The sequence below is a fragment of the Nipponia nippon genome, unplaced genomic scaffold, assembly GCF_047370975.1.
Source record: "Nipponia nippon isolate SJK-2023a ecotype South Korea unplaced genomic scaffold, ASM4737097v1 scaffold_2, whole genome shotgun sequence".
Classification (NCBI taxonomy): domain Eukaryota; kingdom Metazoa; phylum Chordata; class Aves; order Pelecaniformes; family Threskiornithidae; genus Nipponia; species Nipponia nippon.
The window spans coordinates 51,304,915-51,323,862 of record NW_028262336.1 but is presented as its reverse complement, the minus strand read 5'-3'; the positions used below and the strand labels follow the sequence as shown (position 1 = coordinate 51,323,862).

Genomic DNA, 18,948 nt, shown 5'->3' with positions numbered 1-18,948 from the left:
TCCAACCTTCATTTTCTGCAGTGCACAGCAATTAGGTTGGTAATATTGACATGGGATGTGGAAACGGGAGAAGACCTGGGGGGTGTGGGAACAGATTGCTAGATGGAGTTCACTTCTTATAAATTTAAAGATGTAAACCACTATTATCTATATTTGAATGAGTCTCTCTAGCCTCTGTTTGGAGACAGCTGGGAGAAATAGGCACCTCCAGAATGAAGTCAACTGACTGATATACGTGCCTTAAAATGAGGTGGTTATTCCTCTTCTTTGACTATAAAGGAAGCTGAGGCTGATTATTTTACAGGTAGATTCCTAGGTTAGGGCAATTGAGCCTGGCTTTTTCTTAATCCTTCCTTTAATTTCCTTGTCTTTTTATAATTTTGGGGTGAATACTCAACATGGTAGCAAAATTCCAGCAGACTTTGGGGAGAGGCAGACACTATAACATTTCACTGGTGCTGTATAAAAAGTTCAAGTGACTCTCACCACATTATTATTGTGTATTATTTACTTGAGTATGTGTTAAACACTGATTGCATTCACCAGTTACACAGTGATACAGAAATTTCTTGCAGATAAAATCTCTCGTTCAGATATGGCAAGAATCCCACAGCTCTGTAACGCAAGGGTGGTGCTGCCCTGTGCATGCAGACAGTCTTGCTCTTCCCAGTACTAATCTGTTCACTTATTCCCCTGCAGAAAAGCCAGAAACCAGCTCTCTGCATGAAAAAGATCCAGTGGTTGGCAATGAGGAGACTCCATGCTCCCACATTCTTCTGAAATAACATGGGTATATCTCCTACAAACTGGGATAAGAGAATGGGGTCAGGAAGCATTTTCAAGTGCTTTGCTAACAGTGCTTTGTGACTTTCATTGCAAATTCTCGCTGTTAACAGCAGATGCTTAAAGACCCTGCAAAATGAAAACCTACTCTGTGTCTCTTCTGTTTTCAATTGAACTGGAATGAATTGTTCTAATTCTGGCATTGAAATCAAAACACCCTAAATTACAGTAATTTGTTTCTCTTTGTGAGTCATTATATACTCTGAGATCGCACATTACTCAGGCCTCCAGTAAGGGTCTAATCCTGCAGGCTTCTTCAGGCCAAAGCTCTCAGTTAAGCAAGCTGGGGCTCTGCTCTGCAGAGAACCCATCCCACACCCTGGCACAGAGCACACTGCGTGCTCTCTAGTCCCAGACACAGCGAGGTTCTCCAGTTCTGTGATGAGGGAAATACACAGTGTCACTGGCATGAGAAAACATCTTTCATTGCTGAGCCCTTGATGTTGATTGCTTGAACAGCTTCTGGTTGCTCGTGGGAAATCTGCCAGGCTGCAATCTGCTGCATCAAGGAGGCAGCCCCAAGGGAGAGGGTAACATGTGGAGCATCCATCCCCCCGGGAAATGGGATTTGGTCCTTGCTCTCCCTCCTCTGGCTGCTCCAGGCTAAGCTCCAGCTGTTCTTTCATTTCACTCTGCTGTGGTGGCTTTTAACCATTTCTCACTCCCACTTGCCCACACCCTGGTGAGGAGGAATGCAAGGAGAGGAGGTAGCAAATGCATTCCAGTTGTCTTCTGTAGCACCTAATCCTTCCTGGGGCATTCTGGGGCTGCTGGGGTTAATATATTCAGGATTAAGAGGGAGAGTGTATTGGGTTTATGTGGCAAGGTTTTGGTAGTGGTTGGACTGCAGGGGTCACTTTTGTGAGGAAAGACCAGGAGCTGAGCCCATGTCCGACACAGCCAGTTCTAAGACAGACCCATGCTGCCCAAGGCTGAGTCCACACAGCCAGTTCTAAGACAGACCCATGCTGCCCAAGGCTGAGTCCATCACTGAGGCTAGTAGTGCCTCTGTGATAATGTATTTAAGAAAGGGGAAAAAAGGCTGTGCAGCAGCTGGGAAAGAGAGGAGTGAGAAAATGTGAGAGAAGCAGCCCTGCAGAAACCAAGGTCTGTGAAGAAGGAGGGGGAGGAGGTGCTGCAGGCGCTGGAGCAGAGATTCCCCTGCAGCCCATGGAGAAGACCATGGTGAGGCAGGCTGTCCCCCTGCAGCCCATGGAGGACCGCAGTGGAGCAGATGTCCACCTGCAGCCTGTGGAGGACCCACACTGGAGCAGGTGGATATGCCCTGAAGGAAGCTGCAGCTTGCAGAAAGGAGGCCACGCAGGAGCAAGTTTTCTGGCAGGAACCATGGCTCATGGGGGACCCACAATGGAGCAGTCTGTTCCTGAAGGACTGTAATCTGTGGAAAGGACCCATGCTGGAGCAGTTCTTGGAGAACTGCAGCCTGTGGGAAGGACCCATCTTGGAGAAGTTTGTGAAGAACTGCATCCTGTGGGAGGGAGCCCACACCGGAGTACAGGAAGAGCGTGAGGAGGAAGGAGTGGCAGAGATGACGTCTGATGAACTGACCGCAACCCCCATTCCACATCCCCCCGTGCCACTCAGGAGGAGGAGGAGGTAGAAGAGTTGGGAGGGAAGTTGAGCCTGGGAAGAAGGATGGGGTGTGGGGGGAAGTGTTTTTAGTTTTGTTTTTCTTTCTTAGCATCTTACTGTTACAATTAATTGGCAATAAATTACATTAATCTTCCCCAAGTTGAGTCTGTTTTGCCTGTAGCAGTAACCATTGAGTGATCTCCCTGTCCTTACCTCAACCCATTAGCTTTTAATCTTATTTTCTCCCCCTGTCTTACTGAGGAGGTGGAGTGAGAGAGTGGCTTGGTGGGCACCTGGCAGTCAAGCCAAAGTTAACTGACCACAGAGAGGAATGAAGAAAATCCTATCACTACTAGTTTATGAGGAGCATATAATAGTAGCACCTTGAGAAAAAAATTACCTGTAAGGTAATCAAGGCATTCCAACAATTTCTTCTCCCTGGTAAAATCAAGTGCGAAAGTATCAAAAGTATCGTTGAGATTAATTTCAGGAATTAGAACCTGGGAGGATGCAGTTGCCATGGAGACCCTATAATGAAAAGAAAAAGTCTTTTAGCGCCCAAGATACAATAACTTTCACATCAAGGTAGGACCTGATCATTATGATTGTTACCACTTCTCAAAAAGCTTGACAAAAACTTTTACATGTATTTTATTTATAGGGTTTAAGTTAGGAGCTTCTCCTGCCACTTTTATTTTTGCAAGTAAAATCTCCAGTAAAAATCTCTTATTACTTAGCTTCTGCCTGACATGCAGTGACAGATAAGTTTTTAACAATATATTGGTTAAACAACAATATACTTTGAATTGTTCTTTCTAGCCACCCACTGAACCAAAGTAGTAACAGCACCATATTTATCTGTGTTTTAAGCAATCCTGACAGATGTTGCATCTCTCCCCACCCTTGTTTTCTGAAGCAGTTTCTTGCTCCAGGCATTCCTTGGCACTGCTGTCCCAAGGGCTTGGTGCAGATCCCCACACCTCCTCAGCTGTTTAGCACAGCACGCTGCTGCTAACTTCAAAAAGCACAGGGGGGAGATAAAACAAATAGATGTCAGCACAGTTTATTTTGAAAGGTTTTTCCCTGCAAAGCGTGTGTGCATACTTACATTTCCTCCAAAACTGAAAAGTCTCCTCGCTTACCTCATTGCAGGAGCTACATCCACTTTTTGTCTGTCCAGCAGTACTAATATAGAGAGATGAGCTTTCACAAGAAAACTGCTATCAGGATGTATCTTTCAGATCCTTCATCCTGATGCCTCAAAATATGTGTTACTGGATACTGGATATGTTTACAGAAAGTTCGATCTGTTTAAGCAAATTGGTTATTAAACCTCATTTGTTAATTGTTTGAGTTTGGAGGTAAACACACAACCATGCACACAAGGTATGTCAGTTATCTGTCATTCGTGACACATGTCAGATCAAAATATTTTGATTGCTTCAATTAACAGTTTCCCAAATTAGAATATTTCTCTGTAGACATGACTCAAATGGCTCCAGACCAAATGCTTACTAAAAACTATGTTTTCACATTTCTTGTGTAGTATTTTAAGAAAATGAGTTAGGAAAATCAAAAACTGAGCTGCACATCTCATTGTCTTCAGCATAGCTTTCAAAAGCCGAGCTGAGGAGGTTTCCTAGTCAATAATTCATGTTACACAGTTTTCAGCAATGTTTCTTCTGCAACTGTGGTTGTAGAACTTAGTTTAAAGTAGATCCTAGTACAGACAGTACAGATTTTTTTTTTTTTTTTGAGAGGGTAATTGAAGTGCCTTTTGCCCCATGTACTTAGAGGGAAAAATTCCCTGAGCTCTTTCAGTTATTTTTTTCTCCCCCACCCCTCCCACCAGGCAGTAGTTCATCTGCAGTTACACTATGGTGTTTTATATCTAGTAAGAAAAAAAGACATGCTTTTCTTGCAGGGCCTGTGTTAGGGCAAACATTTCTACAAAATTAACAATGGCTTTGCTAAGAAACCAGCAAGCAGGTACCTAAGATGAAGAGCTTCTTTGAATACCTCCATAAAGCACATGATTATTGTGAAGACGACCATATCACCAGGCCCTTTTGGACTTTGCTTGGAGCTACGCAAAGGATGCATTGTGAGTATGTGTATTAAAGTCAGTTTTCACTGAGCTCAACAGTTCGCAGTTTCAATCACCATGTCACCATATTAGGTTCAGAAGACTGAATTTCCTCTTGTACTTCTGCCTGCTCTATCTGACACTGTACTCGGTTGGAAAGGGTTTTTCTAGGATAAATGCGTTTCACCCACTGTAAATAATGCATGACCTAAATCATTGCAGTGTGTGTAATGTCTTTGCTATACATAGTTACCTGTTGTGCTTACAACAGAGAATATTATACTGCAATTACTTTGAAATATGTGCATGAAGAAATGCAATGAGCATAATTTCGGTAGACTGTTTTAGCTGCTGGAGCTCAGGGCCCTGGCGAGACTGTTACATGAGCAGTCTAGAAGCAAACAAAATATTGCTCACCACATGAGAACTAAGAGAGTTACTTGTGGGGAATAATTTATTAATCAGATTTAGTCTCTTTTTCCACTTGCAATTTGTCTGCAAGCACTTGGGGTTTTTTTCCCCTCAGTTTTATTCACTACTTGAAATGATTCTCTGATTTTCAGGGCGTTCACAGCCATCTCATTACAGACAGCAATCTGTGATAGCCAAGAATTAGATTTGATTGGGCACATATGTCAGCTGGTCTCATTTCTGCTCTCTGAGTGTCTCTCCTGTGACTGTATTTATGATGCAACTGTTCATATTTACAAGGTGAAAATGGAGCTTCTCTGAATATTCTCCAGTAGTCAGTTAAAAAGCTTTGTGTCTCCACAGGTTTCTGCCCTACTGCTTGTTCCACCAAATACTGAAAAAAGGCCAGACCCTCACCTTCAGCTTTTTGCTCATGATACTCATGCAGTAGTTTTACTACCAGCTTCAGCTGGGAAAACGAAGTGCCACAATGTAGCTTGGTGACAGAATACAAACCAGGGTCTGAGCCTGACAGATCAAATGTAATCCATTGCCTTGCCTTCCCTTCCTTTGCCTTGCCTTGCCTTTCTCAACAGGTTTTCAATTCTCTGAACCTGTAACGAGCAAGCCAGTGTTGCTGGCTTATTTATAAATTGATTAAATAGCTTTGGTGAATCTGCATAGAGCATTCCAGAGTAAGTGACACACTTAAAGAAAATAAATAATAAAACCATGGAATTTCATGCTTTGGATTAAGTGAAAATTGGCTGGACAATGTGAAGATATAATGTGAACCCAGAGATAAAAAAATAGCTGAATAAATGAGCATACTTTTTAATAGTTTTCTTCTTCATTGTCCAGATACATTCTCCTTTTTTTTGTTTCTCCGACTGTTGGCTAAACAGCTGGTAATTCCAACACAACATTTTTTCATCAGAAAATACTGCTGAAATTCAGTGGGAATGTTTCAGCATTCACAGTGTTGCACTGAAAACCAGACCAAATTTTCTGACAGCACAGTTTCCTAGAAAGACTTGCTCCCTTGTCTTTGGGTCCTTGATATATCTGGCACGCTGAAAAGGAGCTAGGATCCTAGAAATAGCAGAAATTCCCTGCACCCAGGGACCTGACACAGCAGCTGCCATTACTTCCAGATGCCCAAACTGTTAAATCTCCAACTCTTCGAGTGGGCTATGTCAGAGATGCATGTTGCAAAGTCACACATTTTGTTACCTTGCCGCTTGCTATTTTGTGAAGAATATGAATCCATTAAGATCATTCCAAATTTCTTCTAAGGAATGTACTCACTGCCTAATTTCTTTCTCAATCTCAGATTTTTTCATGGAGCAGGAATTTCAGCCTCCAGAAACCTGTTTTTTTTAGTGTTTAGGACCAGATACCTGCTTGGCATCTACCTCCTTCATTTGTGCATGCTATTGCTGTTCTAACTCTTATTTTGCATCCTTTTCAACTGCTTGTCTTTTCAAAGGGATGGTTTGGTTTAGCATTACAGTAAGATCCTTCCCACTCTGGTACAGCACAAAGTAGTGTTTTGGGGGAATGTGTCAATTCACCTCCCTCTCTTTGACCACATTTGTGATGGGACAAGACAATACGGTGACTATGACAACCCATCTGCCTTAAACTGAGGTTTTTCTGTTTATCAAGAGAAATGTCTTCTTTACCTTTCAGTGATATTTTTAGCAGTTTGCAGGAAGCGAGCATGATCGTTCTCCTTCAGTGACTGTTCAGCCTGAGAGATGAGGGATGTCGAGCGCTCAATGCACTGTTTGCAGTTCGCAATCTGCTGAGCCAGTTTTCTCAACCTCACCACCTTGAGTGGAAACATAAGAAAGCAGTCACATCTCTAAGGTCACAAATCATGATTGCATTTGCACTTCCGAGGCAAAGCTGGAATGCAAAGGGGGAGCTGAGATGAATGGCTTCGCTGACAAGAGCTGCTTTCACACTAGCTTGATGGTGAGCCCCATCTAGCCACGTAACATTTTTAATACGGGGACAGGCACAGCCTTTCGGGCTCAATATTTTCCACATGGAAAACAGCAGGGCAGAGCCAAAACAAGCACAGCTGGCCTATTTTCCAACAGAAGAAACGTCATTTCCTGGTACTTTCTGGTTACATGATAACTAAGGGCTATTTAGATAACCGTTTCCCTGAAGTGATGAGATCTGTGTTAAGGGCATCTTATAGATTAACTGTTTTTTTCCTATTACTGAGGTGAGTTTTATAAAAAATAATCTGACAAAAAAACTTGACAGAAAAAGACTGTTCAAGTCTACTAACAATACACGCCTGCCCTTTTCATTATGTGCTTTTAGTCAAACAGGGTGTATTCTTGCTGGATATTTTTAACTGGACAAAAGCACGGTAGTGCTGGAGAGCTGATTATTATTACTGCAAACATACGTGCTGGAGATAAACACAATAGATGTTACTGTAATCATTAGCTGAAAGGTTAGGGAGGGGCACAGTCAATCCTCCATTTAAAGACAATGTTGGCTAACAAAACCTCTAGTTCCTGAAAGGTCTGGGAGTCCTCCCCATTGTTATCACATCAGGATCATGGTTTGAACAGGAGCACGAAATAGGAAGGAAATGAAATAATTTTGGAGTTTAGAAAGGCATTAAGACCCAGTTACACGCAAAATGAGGAAACTAACAACCAAGTGGATTGGCAGAAACATCCAAATTTATAATGAAGATAATGTTCCCATTCTCATCAATTAGGCCACAGACTATGAAGTTGCTGAGTTGAATTTCAGATATAATTGCATCCTAAGCAGAGATAAGGGTCTCTTAGTGCACCTACCTGACAACAAAAAACAGTAGGAAAATAAATCTTTTGGAAAACTTTCAAAAAGAAAATACTGGCCAAATGATTAGTGTCCTGTAACATTGGTATTTCTTCTAAAGATAGAAACAAAAAGGGAGAAAAATGCTGGGAAAGCATAAAGATTTTGATAATGCTAATGATCTGATTAGCTTCTAGGATGAACTAATGCCATAATGTTTTCTCTAACTGTGCATTTGCAGAGATTTCAATTTGGTCTACACCAGTCTAATCAGGGAAATGTTCATTGCAGTATTAAGTAGCTCATCTCTTTATTTACTTATTAATTAACAAAACAAACAATGAACTGAAAGAAATGTTACCTTGTGAGCTTTTAGCAATCAGAAGGCATGTCATCACTTGTGAGGTCTACATACGCACTATTTTTTTTGTTTGCTTGATTCTTTTTTATATCTTCTTCAAGAAGAAAACTGATGATAAACTTTAAAAGCGAGAGACTCGTCTCACCCACTCCCCACTGACCCCTGCAATGGCAGGAATGACATCTGCACTAAAATTATCTTATTTATTTGACATTTAAGTGTTTTTTCCTGTTACATGCTCTGTGGGATTTTATAGGTTTTGGGTGATAGGTGAGATTAAGGATGGAGCTGCACTACGTTGTCAGACTCGTGTGTCTGAATCTGCAGCCTTGCAGCCATAGCTAGAACCTCATACCTGAGTGTTTCCAGCTCTGTAGTCATAAGTATAGTCCTATAGACAAATTTGCCATGCCCTACCTTCCAGAAAGAGTCTTAGCCACAGGCCCTCTTAAAAGAAGGTACATTGGGCAGAATTTCCTGTGGCTTTTCACATGGGTCTCTTGAAGCCCTGAAATCTTTCAACAGATACAACATCTGGGGCAAAGCATTCCAGATCTTTACTGACCTCCATTGGTATCAGTTTTGGCTGAACAAAATAGAAAAAAGAATGGGGACAGATTCTGATATCAGCTATATTCAAATAAATTTGGAGTCAATTGTATTATAAATCTTCCATGCTCTAATGGACATTAGAATACATCTTTGCAAGCAATAGATTTTTTAAAAGAAACTCATGTATATAGCACAAATCCAAATGAATGGAAAGTTTTCTGCTTCATTGGAAGCACAGCTGGTCTCACTGCATAGAGAAACAGAGTTGAAACAATAATGCAGACAACCATCTTTTCCATTTTGAAGGGAATTATATTTTGTTAACAGCATGAGGAAATTCAAGTTCTGTCACACAACGTACAGGACCTGTGGTTTCAAACATGTTTATGTCAGCCCTTGCCTACAGGCTTTTTATTTCAAGTTAATTGGAATATCTTGACAGCCACATGAACCATTTAACCTGCTCTTGACTTTATTCCTTTCCTGAGCTTTTCCCACACAAGAAGAGTTTATATTTGACTTAGTTAGTTTAGCAGTTAAAGAGTAAACACCATGTACCTAGAAAACAAGAACATTAATTCAACTCTAATGTGTTTCTGAGTTAACAGGTAGCTAGCAAAATGCATTGGAACTTGAATATCAGAGATTTTTCCCGCTCAACATATTTGTCGCTAACAATCATTGCACCTCAGTAATAGAAACGTACACTTCATTTAATTTCCTGCATGTTTTTGAATATCTTTTTTTGTAAATAAGTTAGACTTCCTATCCTCAGGAATGACAATGATTGAAACAAATTCTTTATGTGATAGTATTTTAATAAATAATTAAAGTATCTAGACTAAAATATTCATGTAGATGATTGCCAGTCATGATACCAAATGTTGTAACACTTTGTGAAAGTGAAAACTTCGGGGGAAACACTGTCAGACATATAACAGAATGAAGGAATCATTAATTAGTCATTTTATTATCATTTACGGATGGTGACATCATTTCTGTGTTTATCCTTAAAAATCATAATCACATGTAGTAAGAGAATTGCCAAATAAACTGTTGAGGTCTAGCATACTAATCTTGATATACTTCATTCCTCTTTACACAAAAGTAGCAGTAGCCCAGGACTCCATAAGGGCTTTTACAGATTTGTATTAGTAGTACCTGAGGTCAAAAAGCCATAAGCATGAGGAAGCAGTGTTGACCTACTTGTAAAGAAGAAAAGCTTTTACCTTTCCTTCCTTGATTTTGGTTCCAATTATTTGTCGTCTTTGCTGGATTATTTCAATGAGCTGGTCACATTCTTCCATCAGCTTGGTTTCTTGGCGGGATGCATTTACCTACAAAGCAAAGCATTATGATTAGCAAAACCTTTTTTGGCATTTTCTTTTTCCTTTTTCTAATTTAAAAATCGTAATTCCTAAAATGTTGGCTTTGGCTTTTTTTCTCCTTTCTGTGTATAATCTATGTGTTATTTTGTTTTCCCTGTCTTAGATTTCATGAAATACTGAAACAAGTCTGAATGTCTTGTTTGTAGGAGGTAGGACTTGCAAATAGATACTCATCAGGTATTTCTAACTCAAGTGTACTGAGTGATGTCAGTTCTAGCAGACATTAGTGAGAAGTGAAGGCTCTTCAGAAGGTGCTTAACACATCACAGTTTCAAGCTGTATGTAGGACTGCAGTGAATACTAATGCATGTAAGAGCACAAGTACTGGATCAGACAGTCCATCTACTGCAGTATCCTGTCTCTCACTATCTGCTAGTAAGGCATCTTAGGAAGAAGTCCCAAGAAGTATGATGATTCCCATGAATATTTTCTCATCCTCCAACCATTTTCAGCTCAGAGCCTTCTTGAACCAGACAGAATTTCTACATCATTACTAATCCTCAGAAAAGTTATCTTCTGTGGATTTATTTAGTCTCTCCTTCAGCCCTGCAAACGTTAAGTATTCCCACCATCCTACAGCAATAAGCACCACAGCTTAACTCACAGTCAAGTGAACAACTGCCTCCTTTAGAGGGATTTGAACCTGTCTCCTTCCAGCTGTATTTAATGATACCAAGTTCTTTTACTGCAAAGGACAGTGAACTACTGATACCTATCCACAATCTCCATGCTTTTATAGATCACTGTTTGTACCTCTAGCAGGACTTCTTTTCTACATTGAAGAGTTTTAAGTGATTCGGTTTTTCCTTGTATGAAAGCTGTACCATACCTTCAATCATCCTTGTTTTTCTTCTCTGAAACTTTGCCAGGTCTATCATCTCCTTTTTGATATGGGGAACAGAACTGTACTAAGTATTCAAGGTGCAAACAAACTATGGAGTCATACAGTGGCACAATATGTTCTCTACCTCAATCTTAATTACTTTCATAATGATTCCTAATGTTTGATTTGCTGAATTTAACACTTGAAAAATTGTTTGTTATTTTCAGTGGTTCCCGAAAGATTCAAATTACCAAAGATCCAAGAAACATTACCAAATCATGTGTATTGACTGACTGTATTATTGCCACTTTGCCTCAGCAATGAATCAGATAGAAAATAATAGCTGCACTCATGCAGTTTCCTACAGTATAAATATATGAGCCAGTTGAACTGTTTTTAATGCAAAAAAACTCAGAAAGAATATTAGCTTTCTATGGAAAATGTTCACTTTTGTCAAAAAATAAGAAAACTTAGAAGAGTTTTGGTTCTCAGCTGAAAATGTTTTGTTTCTGGGGGAGACTGATTTTTTCAGTGAAAAGTCAACATTCGGTACGACAAGAAAAATGTACTTCCCCACCAGCAGTAGTATGTATAGCTTACATGTATGCATAGAGAGTCAGAGAAAAAGGCAAAAAGTTCTAATCATATCTAGAATAAAGGAAAATTTAAAGGAGTGATTTCAGAGCTGTGTTTCCATACACTTTGCTAAAAGGGTAAAGCAACCTTCAACCCTGGCCAATTGCTCCTAGAGCCATGTCACCTTTTCCACTGGGCCAGTAAGAGCTAGTGGTGAAGAACAACAGGGAACAGTTCCAGGTGACAAGTAACTATGTTTCTCCCCTTGGTTATTTTTCAGTCCGATGAGTCCCTTGATCTGCCTCAGCCTTCTTTTTTTTCTTCCAACAATGTGTTTAAACATGCATTTACGTGTAAGCACATTATGGAGCTCATTAAGATTAAACAAATGCTTATATATCTAAATTTGGACAAGGGCCAATTTTACAAATAACCTTCTTATGTGAAATACATCATGTCCTCCAGGCAAAGAGGGGACTTTTTTACAATGGCCTACTTTCGTTAAGATTTTGGATTATCCTTCTCAAACCTTCATAAAATTAAAGTTTGATTGCATATTTTACAGGCTTAATTATCAATTAAGATATCAGGATTGTACAGAGAAAATCTATTTGTTTCTGGAAGGGGTCAGATGGTACTGAAAGTGATGGGGAGATCTGTACGGAGTAGGTGAAGATGTAGAAAGTACTTCCAACGTGCAGTTTTAGGTGCCTATTTATCTCCTTACGTCAGCTGTTTGCTCTGCCTGGCTTCCCACCATGGTCCATGAGCAGAGACGGACCACGGAGCAGCTCACCCAAAGCCTCTGGCAGTGCCAGTGTCTCCCCACTGACCGCTCAGGGAGCCTAAAAGAACTAGTCAATCAATATTGTCCTTCCTATGCCCTCTCGTCTCATCATCCCACCGTCCCGGCTTCATGCGTCCCGGCGTCCCCTCCTGTCATGCACTGTACTTTGGCATGAAACTTGGCAGGGCTATTTTCAATGAGCCATCCAGTGTACCAGTTTCCCCAGCGGACTGAAACTCCACCAAAGAGCGGGGAATCCCAGATGAGCTCAGTTAGGGGCAACGATCACATCCACTGCACATGGGCACAATTCCTTCTGCATCGATACTGAGGTCTGCTCACGCCACAGCTGACTTTGGCACTTAATTACGGTAACACTTCACAGGATTTTTGAGTAGCTTCCACTCAAAGTGTTACTTCTATCACCACTTACAGCATGAATTCGTTTTGTCAAGAAGATGTAATTAATCTTTGGGGTAACTGTCATGAAACATAGAGTTACAGGAAGGTTAAGTCAACATTGTTTCATTTAATGCTCTGTCTGGTTTGAATAATAAAGTATTAATTAAATCTCAACTTAAAAAACTCTAGACTAAGAAAAGTAAAATGCTTGGAAAAATCCTATGGGTTTCTTACACACTGACTGCAGACTTCTTTTTCTTTGAAATCTGAAAAGTATGCTCTTTTATAAACTTCATTTGAAGACATTTCCAACTTTATAGCTTGCACAAGCTTATTAAAAATGAAAAGAATATTCCAAAATTATTTGATATGTCTGAGCTTTGTATGAAAAAAAAATCCCCAAACATTTAATCTGGGGGCTTTTCTCAAGTTGAAATACTCCTTAATCAAATTTTCAGCCTACAAGGCCTCTGATTCAGTAATAACTTTATAATTGAGCACATGCCTAACTTTAAGTGCACCATATTAGCTGTGGCCCTAAAGGGACTATTTGTGAGATTAGCATTGAATATTATTTACTTGTACATTTCTGAGGAGTCATATGTCAGACCAAAGAGCCACAGGCATGGAGCAGGGCTCCGCTGTACAGGTGCTACAGAAATACCAGAATAAGGCTCTGCCTTCTGCTTGAGTCCTTTGATGAACAGCAACCTTGACAATAACTTCCAGCTGGGACTGGCCAAGGCATGCGAGTACTGTCTGGTGAAAATATTTGAGGTTTTACATTCTACATTTTTCCACATTAAAAGCAAGCCTTCTTTCCAAGGAGTTCATTAAAAGAGACTGAGAGCTGCATTAGAAAAGTCTGGAGACTACATCACTCACTTTGGTTGTGGGAGGCTCTGAATCATGCAGAGAGCAGACTTAAATCTGGGCTTCCTCCATCCCAGATGAATGTTGTCTCCTTAATCTGAGATATCTCTTGCCTGAGAGTTTATGCTGGACTTGGGGACACCTTTCTGTAGAAAATTTTGCTGACATCAATATGCTTAGTTTTGGCATCAACACATTCCTTAAAAATCTGTGTCCAGAACTACTTCGAACCTAAAGCTTTGTATTTTGTTGATATCATTTTTATAAACTTCCCTTCCATGCCACAAAACTGTTTCAAAACTGACAGGAGGCCTTGTTACAATTTAGCAAAAATGATGACATTTTTTACTACAAACAAGCAAGCAAGGACTGATTCTAGTCCTGCTGCTTTTGTGGGGAATTTATTTATGTTTCTGTAATATCTGAAGACCTCAGACAGTTTACTGAAAAAAAAAAAAATTAGGGTTCTTTCCAGGTTTTCCAGACAGGTGGATAGGGACTGCTGGCCTTTGCCTCAGGGAGTGGCTGTAGAAAAAAAAGAAAAATGGGGGCTTCTCAGATGTCTGACAGGGAGCTGGAAACAACAAGCCCTCCCAACCCAAAGGGGAGAGCAGGCCAGCTGTTCCCCTCTCCACAAGCTGAGAACTGCTTTGGAAAGCGTTCTGCTCTCTGCAGAGGCTTCCTTGGCTTTCATCTTCAGAGACCTGAGTTAAATTGCAGCTTAGGTCATAAGAAAATGAATGCAGTGGTTTCAAAGTCCCCAGCAGATGTTTGGGAAATCACACAACTACAACATGGCTAGAGGTTCAAGGTTACAGGGGAGCTTCTCTGGTTAATTCAAAGGCAAACGGAGTGTCAGAGGGCTAGATTCATAGAATCATAGAATCATAAAGGTTGGAAAAGACCCTTAAGATCATCCAGTCCAACCGTTAACCTATCACTGCCAAGTCCACCACCAAACCATGTCCTCAAGCACCACGTCTGCCCGTCTTTTAAATACCTCCAGGGATGGAGACTCAACAACTTCCCTGGGCAGCCTGTTCCAGTGCCTGACTACCCTTTCAGTGAAGAAGTTTTTCCTAATAGCCAACCTAAACTTCCCCTGGCACAGCTTCAGACTGTTTCCTCTCGTCCTATCGCTTGTTACTAGGGAGAGGAGACCAACCCCCACCTCGCTACAACCTCCTTGCTGGTAGTTGTAGAGAGCAATAAGGTCTCCCCTCAGTCTCCTCTTCTCCAGACTAAACAACCCCAGTTCCCTCAGCCGCTCCTCGTAAGACTTGTTCTCTACACCTTTCACCAGCTTCATTGCCCTTCTTTGGACACGCTCCAGCACCTCGATGTCCTTCTTGTAGTGAGGGGCCCAAAACTGAACACAGTACTCAAGGTGCGGCCTCACCAGTGCCGAGTACAGGGGCGCTATCACCTCCCTGGTCCTGCTTGCCACACTGTTCCTGATACAAGCCAGGATGCCATTGGCCTTCTTGGCCACCTGAGCACACTGCTGGCTCATGTTCATACCAACAAAAACTTCCCCAACTAATATACTGGAATCAAAGGATTTTTTAGTGTCTCAGCGGAATTTTCCTTGCAGGAGCAAAACCTTCCCTCTGGGATTCCTTATGGGTGAGGCAATTTTGTCCACAAGTGGAAATGCACATATGTCTTTTCAGCAAACAATCTCTAAATGACAAACAAGACAAAACATCCTAATTTAGAGGTGGCCTGCTTTTTTAAGACTACACTGAGATAAATTCATCAAAACCAGAGTAATTTTTATTCTCTAGCCCTCCACTAGTTATGCAAAATGAAAGAAAGTAGGTTGCAGAGTCTGGTCTTTGGAAAGTGAGGCATGAATTTGAGTTTTAGCTTTACTGTTTAAAAATGGGCTCAATGCCTCAAAAAATAACTTCTTTGCAGTTGTGGCCATACAGGTAAAGAAGAGGTACTGGCTTTTCTTTATGGGTTTGAGTTGATGGTTATAGAATTACTATATACTCACAAATAAACAAAAATATCAGAAAAGCAAATTGCAATGATTCCACTTAACAACTGTAACATTATTGCCACATATTTCAGTCTAGGTTTTGAGCCTGAATTCCTCTCTACACCAAACCCAGAAATTGAGGAAAAAAAATCTAAAATTATAACATATAATGGCTGATACCTGTTTACTCTAGGAAAACTTTCTTCATTGTCCTGTAGATGTGGAACACACTTTCTGGGATCAGAGTCTCTAGATGAATTAAAGGATTATACTCACCTAAAGAGAGAGGCCTATTTGTTTTTTAATTACTCCATGTTGTAAAGTGAATAACTTTTCTTCACAGAGTCATAATACATTGAAGTCATATTTTAACATCATCCACATTTCATTTATTTATTTAATGGAAATACAAAGGATAATGATTAATGCGCATTTATGAACACACTTCTCCCCTTTCTTTTTCTGGATAGCTAGACTGAATGAAAGTCATGGATTCAAACTTCTTTCATTTCATATCCCCGTTTGATATTACAGGTTATTCAATTTAGTCTTCTGTAGAGCAAAAGCAACTCTTGGAATAAAGCTTTTTCAGACTTTATCTAGTCTAAGCGTAAAACTGATTTTATCTATTATGACAAACTCTGCCTTTGGAAATACGTGATATTAATCAGCTTGCCATCTGAATGGATCATCTACAACTCCTTTATTCTGAATTGGCACAAGAGAAAGGAATGGTCATCTCGCATTTCACGTGTGCCAGAGGTTTTGGTTTTGTTTGCATTCCACATCTATCTCTAACCAGGAGACCTGTGTTTAGAGGCAGTCTCAAGCAGGTTAAACAAAGGTCAGTGCAAAAATACAGCAACTTACTCTGGCTACCTTGGAATTTTGTGAATGAAGAATCAATTAGGCCAGGATAGCTAAACCACTTTGGGTCAGCCTGATAAGACTATCTGCCCCAATCTTGACTAAGAGTAAACCTTTTTAGAAGTTTGAAATACTCATGTTACTTATTAAAATATTATTTTAAATTTTTTTTCCCCACTGTGCTTTGAAGCACATTGTTGAGAAACTAACCAGCAAGAAACCTAGCAGTCCTCTAGTGACATTTACAATCTAATCACAAAACCAAACCAAACCAAACGAGAAGTTTCATGGAAAACGAACAAATTGTTTTTATAAGATTTCCATTAAAAACATTAAAAAAATCTTAAACTCAGATGATCTGGAAAGTTCTTATAAAGAGCTACTCCAGACATGCTTATGCTGACAGCTGTAAAGCCCATCGACTAGGCTTGCTTCAATGAACCAAGTATTGTTTTTACAAAACACAAACGCAGTGTCATATTGAAACTATAGCTGACATTTCTCAGGATTGGAAAGCACACTGGAGAAAAGTCATTTATTGAGAGACAAACCACAGTTTCACAACTGGGTTAAAATGCTCTGGGATCATGCTGCCAAAAACAAAAAAGGTATTCCCATTTTCCTTCCATCCACAGCAGCTTGTTTGGCCACCTGGGGAAATGGCTGGGCTGAGCTCACCTGGCTGATGTGGATGTCGCACAAACACATGGGAAGCAGGTAAAGAAACACAATGGGGAGGGCAGAAGCAGAGGTGGGGAAACTTTTGGCAGCAATGAGGCTTAAGATCAGATTAAGCTGTTCATGAAACTAAGCCCTAAGAGGGATGTGTTTTTTTAAGATGCAGCAAAAGGTCATATTAATGCTTTATTTTCAGTGGTTATTTTTGTCCTTTATGTTAGTCCTTTCTTTGAACCTAAATAATGAAAATATTTATTGAATTGAACTATATTTACTTATTTATTGGTTTTATTTTGTTTTTCCTGCTGACATTAAGCCTTTGTTTCAAGTTGAGCAAAATATTCCACTTGGTGTGTTTCATTTAGGGTAGAAAAACAAAAACAATTAAATAATCACTGAAGTTCAAAGGACTGCCCATCCTTTGATGAAGATGAAGCAAGTGCCCTGGTAACCAACAGTTCAGTACTTAAAACCCTCATCCATGATCCGGGGTCTTTAGCCTACTGTTTAACATACTAGAGGACCAATGTCTTTGGTCTCCTTGCTTCTCTAATTACTCTTCAGCTATTTATGTTAGGCAGAAAAGGGAGAAACTCAGGAGTATTTTGTTCCTATAAAGGTAAATGTCTCAAAGACAGGCAGGCACAAAGTATTACCTGCTGCATTAGTTAACCAGTGATTAACGGTGAACTAAAACCCATTTTTTAGTCTAAGGCCAAATTTTTTGCAGGAATATCAGTCTAACAAGACTGTGAACATATACACGTGTATGGATGTGAGACCGAGGGAGAGATGGAGCCAATGAGAACTGGCTGCCTTAACAGGCAATGGCAAGCACTGCTGTTAGTTTACATATGATCCATGTGACCTCTGTCATAATTATAACTCCAATTTTCAGAAGTTACAAAACAATTGTAGGTGCATTAACATATTCCAGCACATGCCTAATCTGCACATAAAATGTATGCATCAGTGCTGCAGTTCTATACATATATAGGGCCAATTATACATTTGATATAGGACCAATATTTTATATAGGACCAATATTACATTTGTGAAAACAATTTAAAAAATTGTTAGGCAAATAATATTTGATTACTAGGCTAGGGTTTACTGGGCATGCAACTTAGGACATCTTTGAATGAATATTCTGTATTGCCATATGCCATGCAGCATGTTTTCTTAGGTTTTATTTCTGAAGTTTCTCTTTTCTCTAATGCTATGTAAAATTAAGTCCCTGACTAAAGCTTACCTGAGATTTTCACTGAATGAAATCAACTTTTATGAGAGTGGAATTAAATGTAGAACTAAAGTAATTAGAAATCAAAAGTAGATCATGCCATAAATTTCATCTGAACAGTGTTAACAGAGAAAGTACTCTTGTACCCTCTCTCATTAGAAACTGTCTTAGGAACCTAATGCTGTAAACTTCCTTAGGGTTTTATACACATCATGAAGTTTGCTAATTAGTCTCTTATTGAGACTGGATTTCCTTCAAGTCATGTCTTCCTGTCTATTTCACAAACCAAAAAACGTCAGTTACTTCTAGCACTTAAATGTAGCAAATAAATTTAGCTGCTGAACAAGTATCTTAGCAAAACCAGAAGATACTGGAGCAGAGGAAAAAGCAGCTTTCAGTGGAGCTACCTTCCAAGTTATCTGCCCACAGTGATGGTAAACACTTATTTAACACATTGCCCCTTTCCTACTATCTGAAAAACCCCATCAAAGTAGATCCTTAGATCCAAACTACTAGTGGTCAACTTTGTATGACTATGAAGGCCATTTGCTGCAGTTCAGACATCAGGATTTATGTACAGGCTTTCCACCTAAATTTTCCTAATAAGAACTTCTCAGTTTACTTGGGCTTTGACTGAAATGGTCCCAAATCTCAAGAAGGAGCGAGT

At 40.0% G+C, this 18,948-nt stretch overlaps 1 protein-coding gene across 4 annotated transcripts in view; it reads right to left on the bottom strand.

Moving 5' to 3' along the window:
- MID1 (midline 1) overlaps window positions 1-18,948 on the bottom strand; it is a 357,917-nt gene that overhangs the window by 24,660 nt on the left and 314,309 nt on the right. For all 4 annotated transcript variants that reach the window (XM_087758360.1, XM_087758359.1, XM_087758361.1 and 1 more), the window contains exons 4-6: window positions 9,890-9,997; window positions 6,619-6,767; window positions 2,837-2,964 (exon numbers count right to left, since the gene is read on the bottom strand). In XM_087758360.1, coding sequence (XP_087614486.1) covers window positions 2,837-2,964; window positions 6,619-6,767; window positions 9,890-9,997 — 385 coding nt within the window. The remainder of the gene's footprint in view (window positions 1-2,836; window positions 2,965-6,618; window positions 6,768-9,889; window positions 9,998-18,948) is intronic.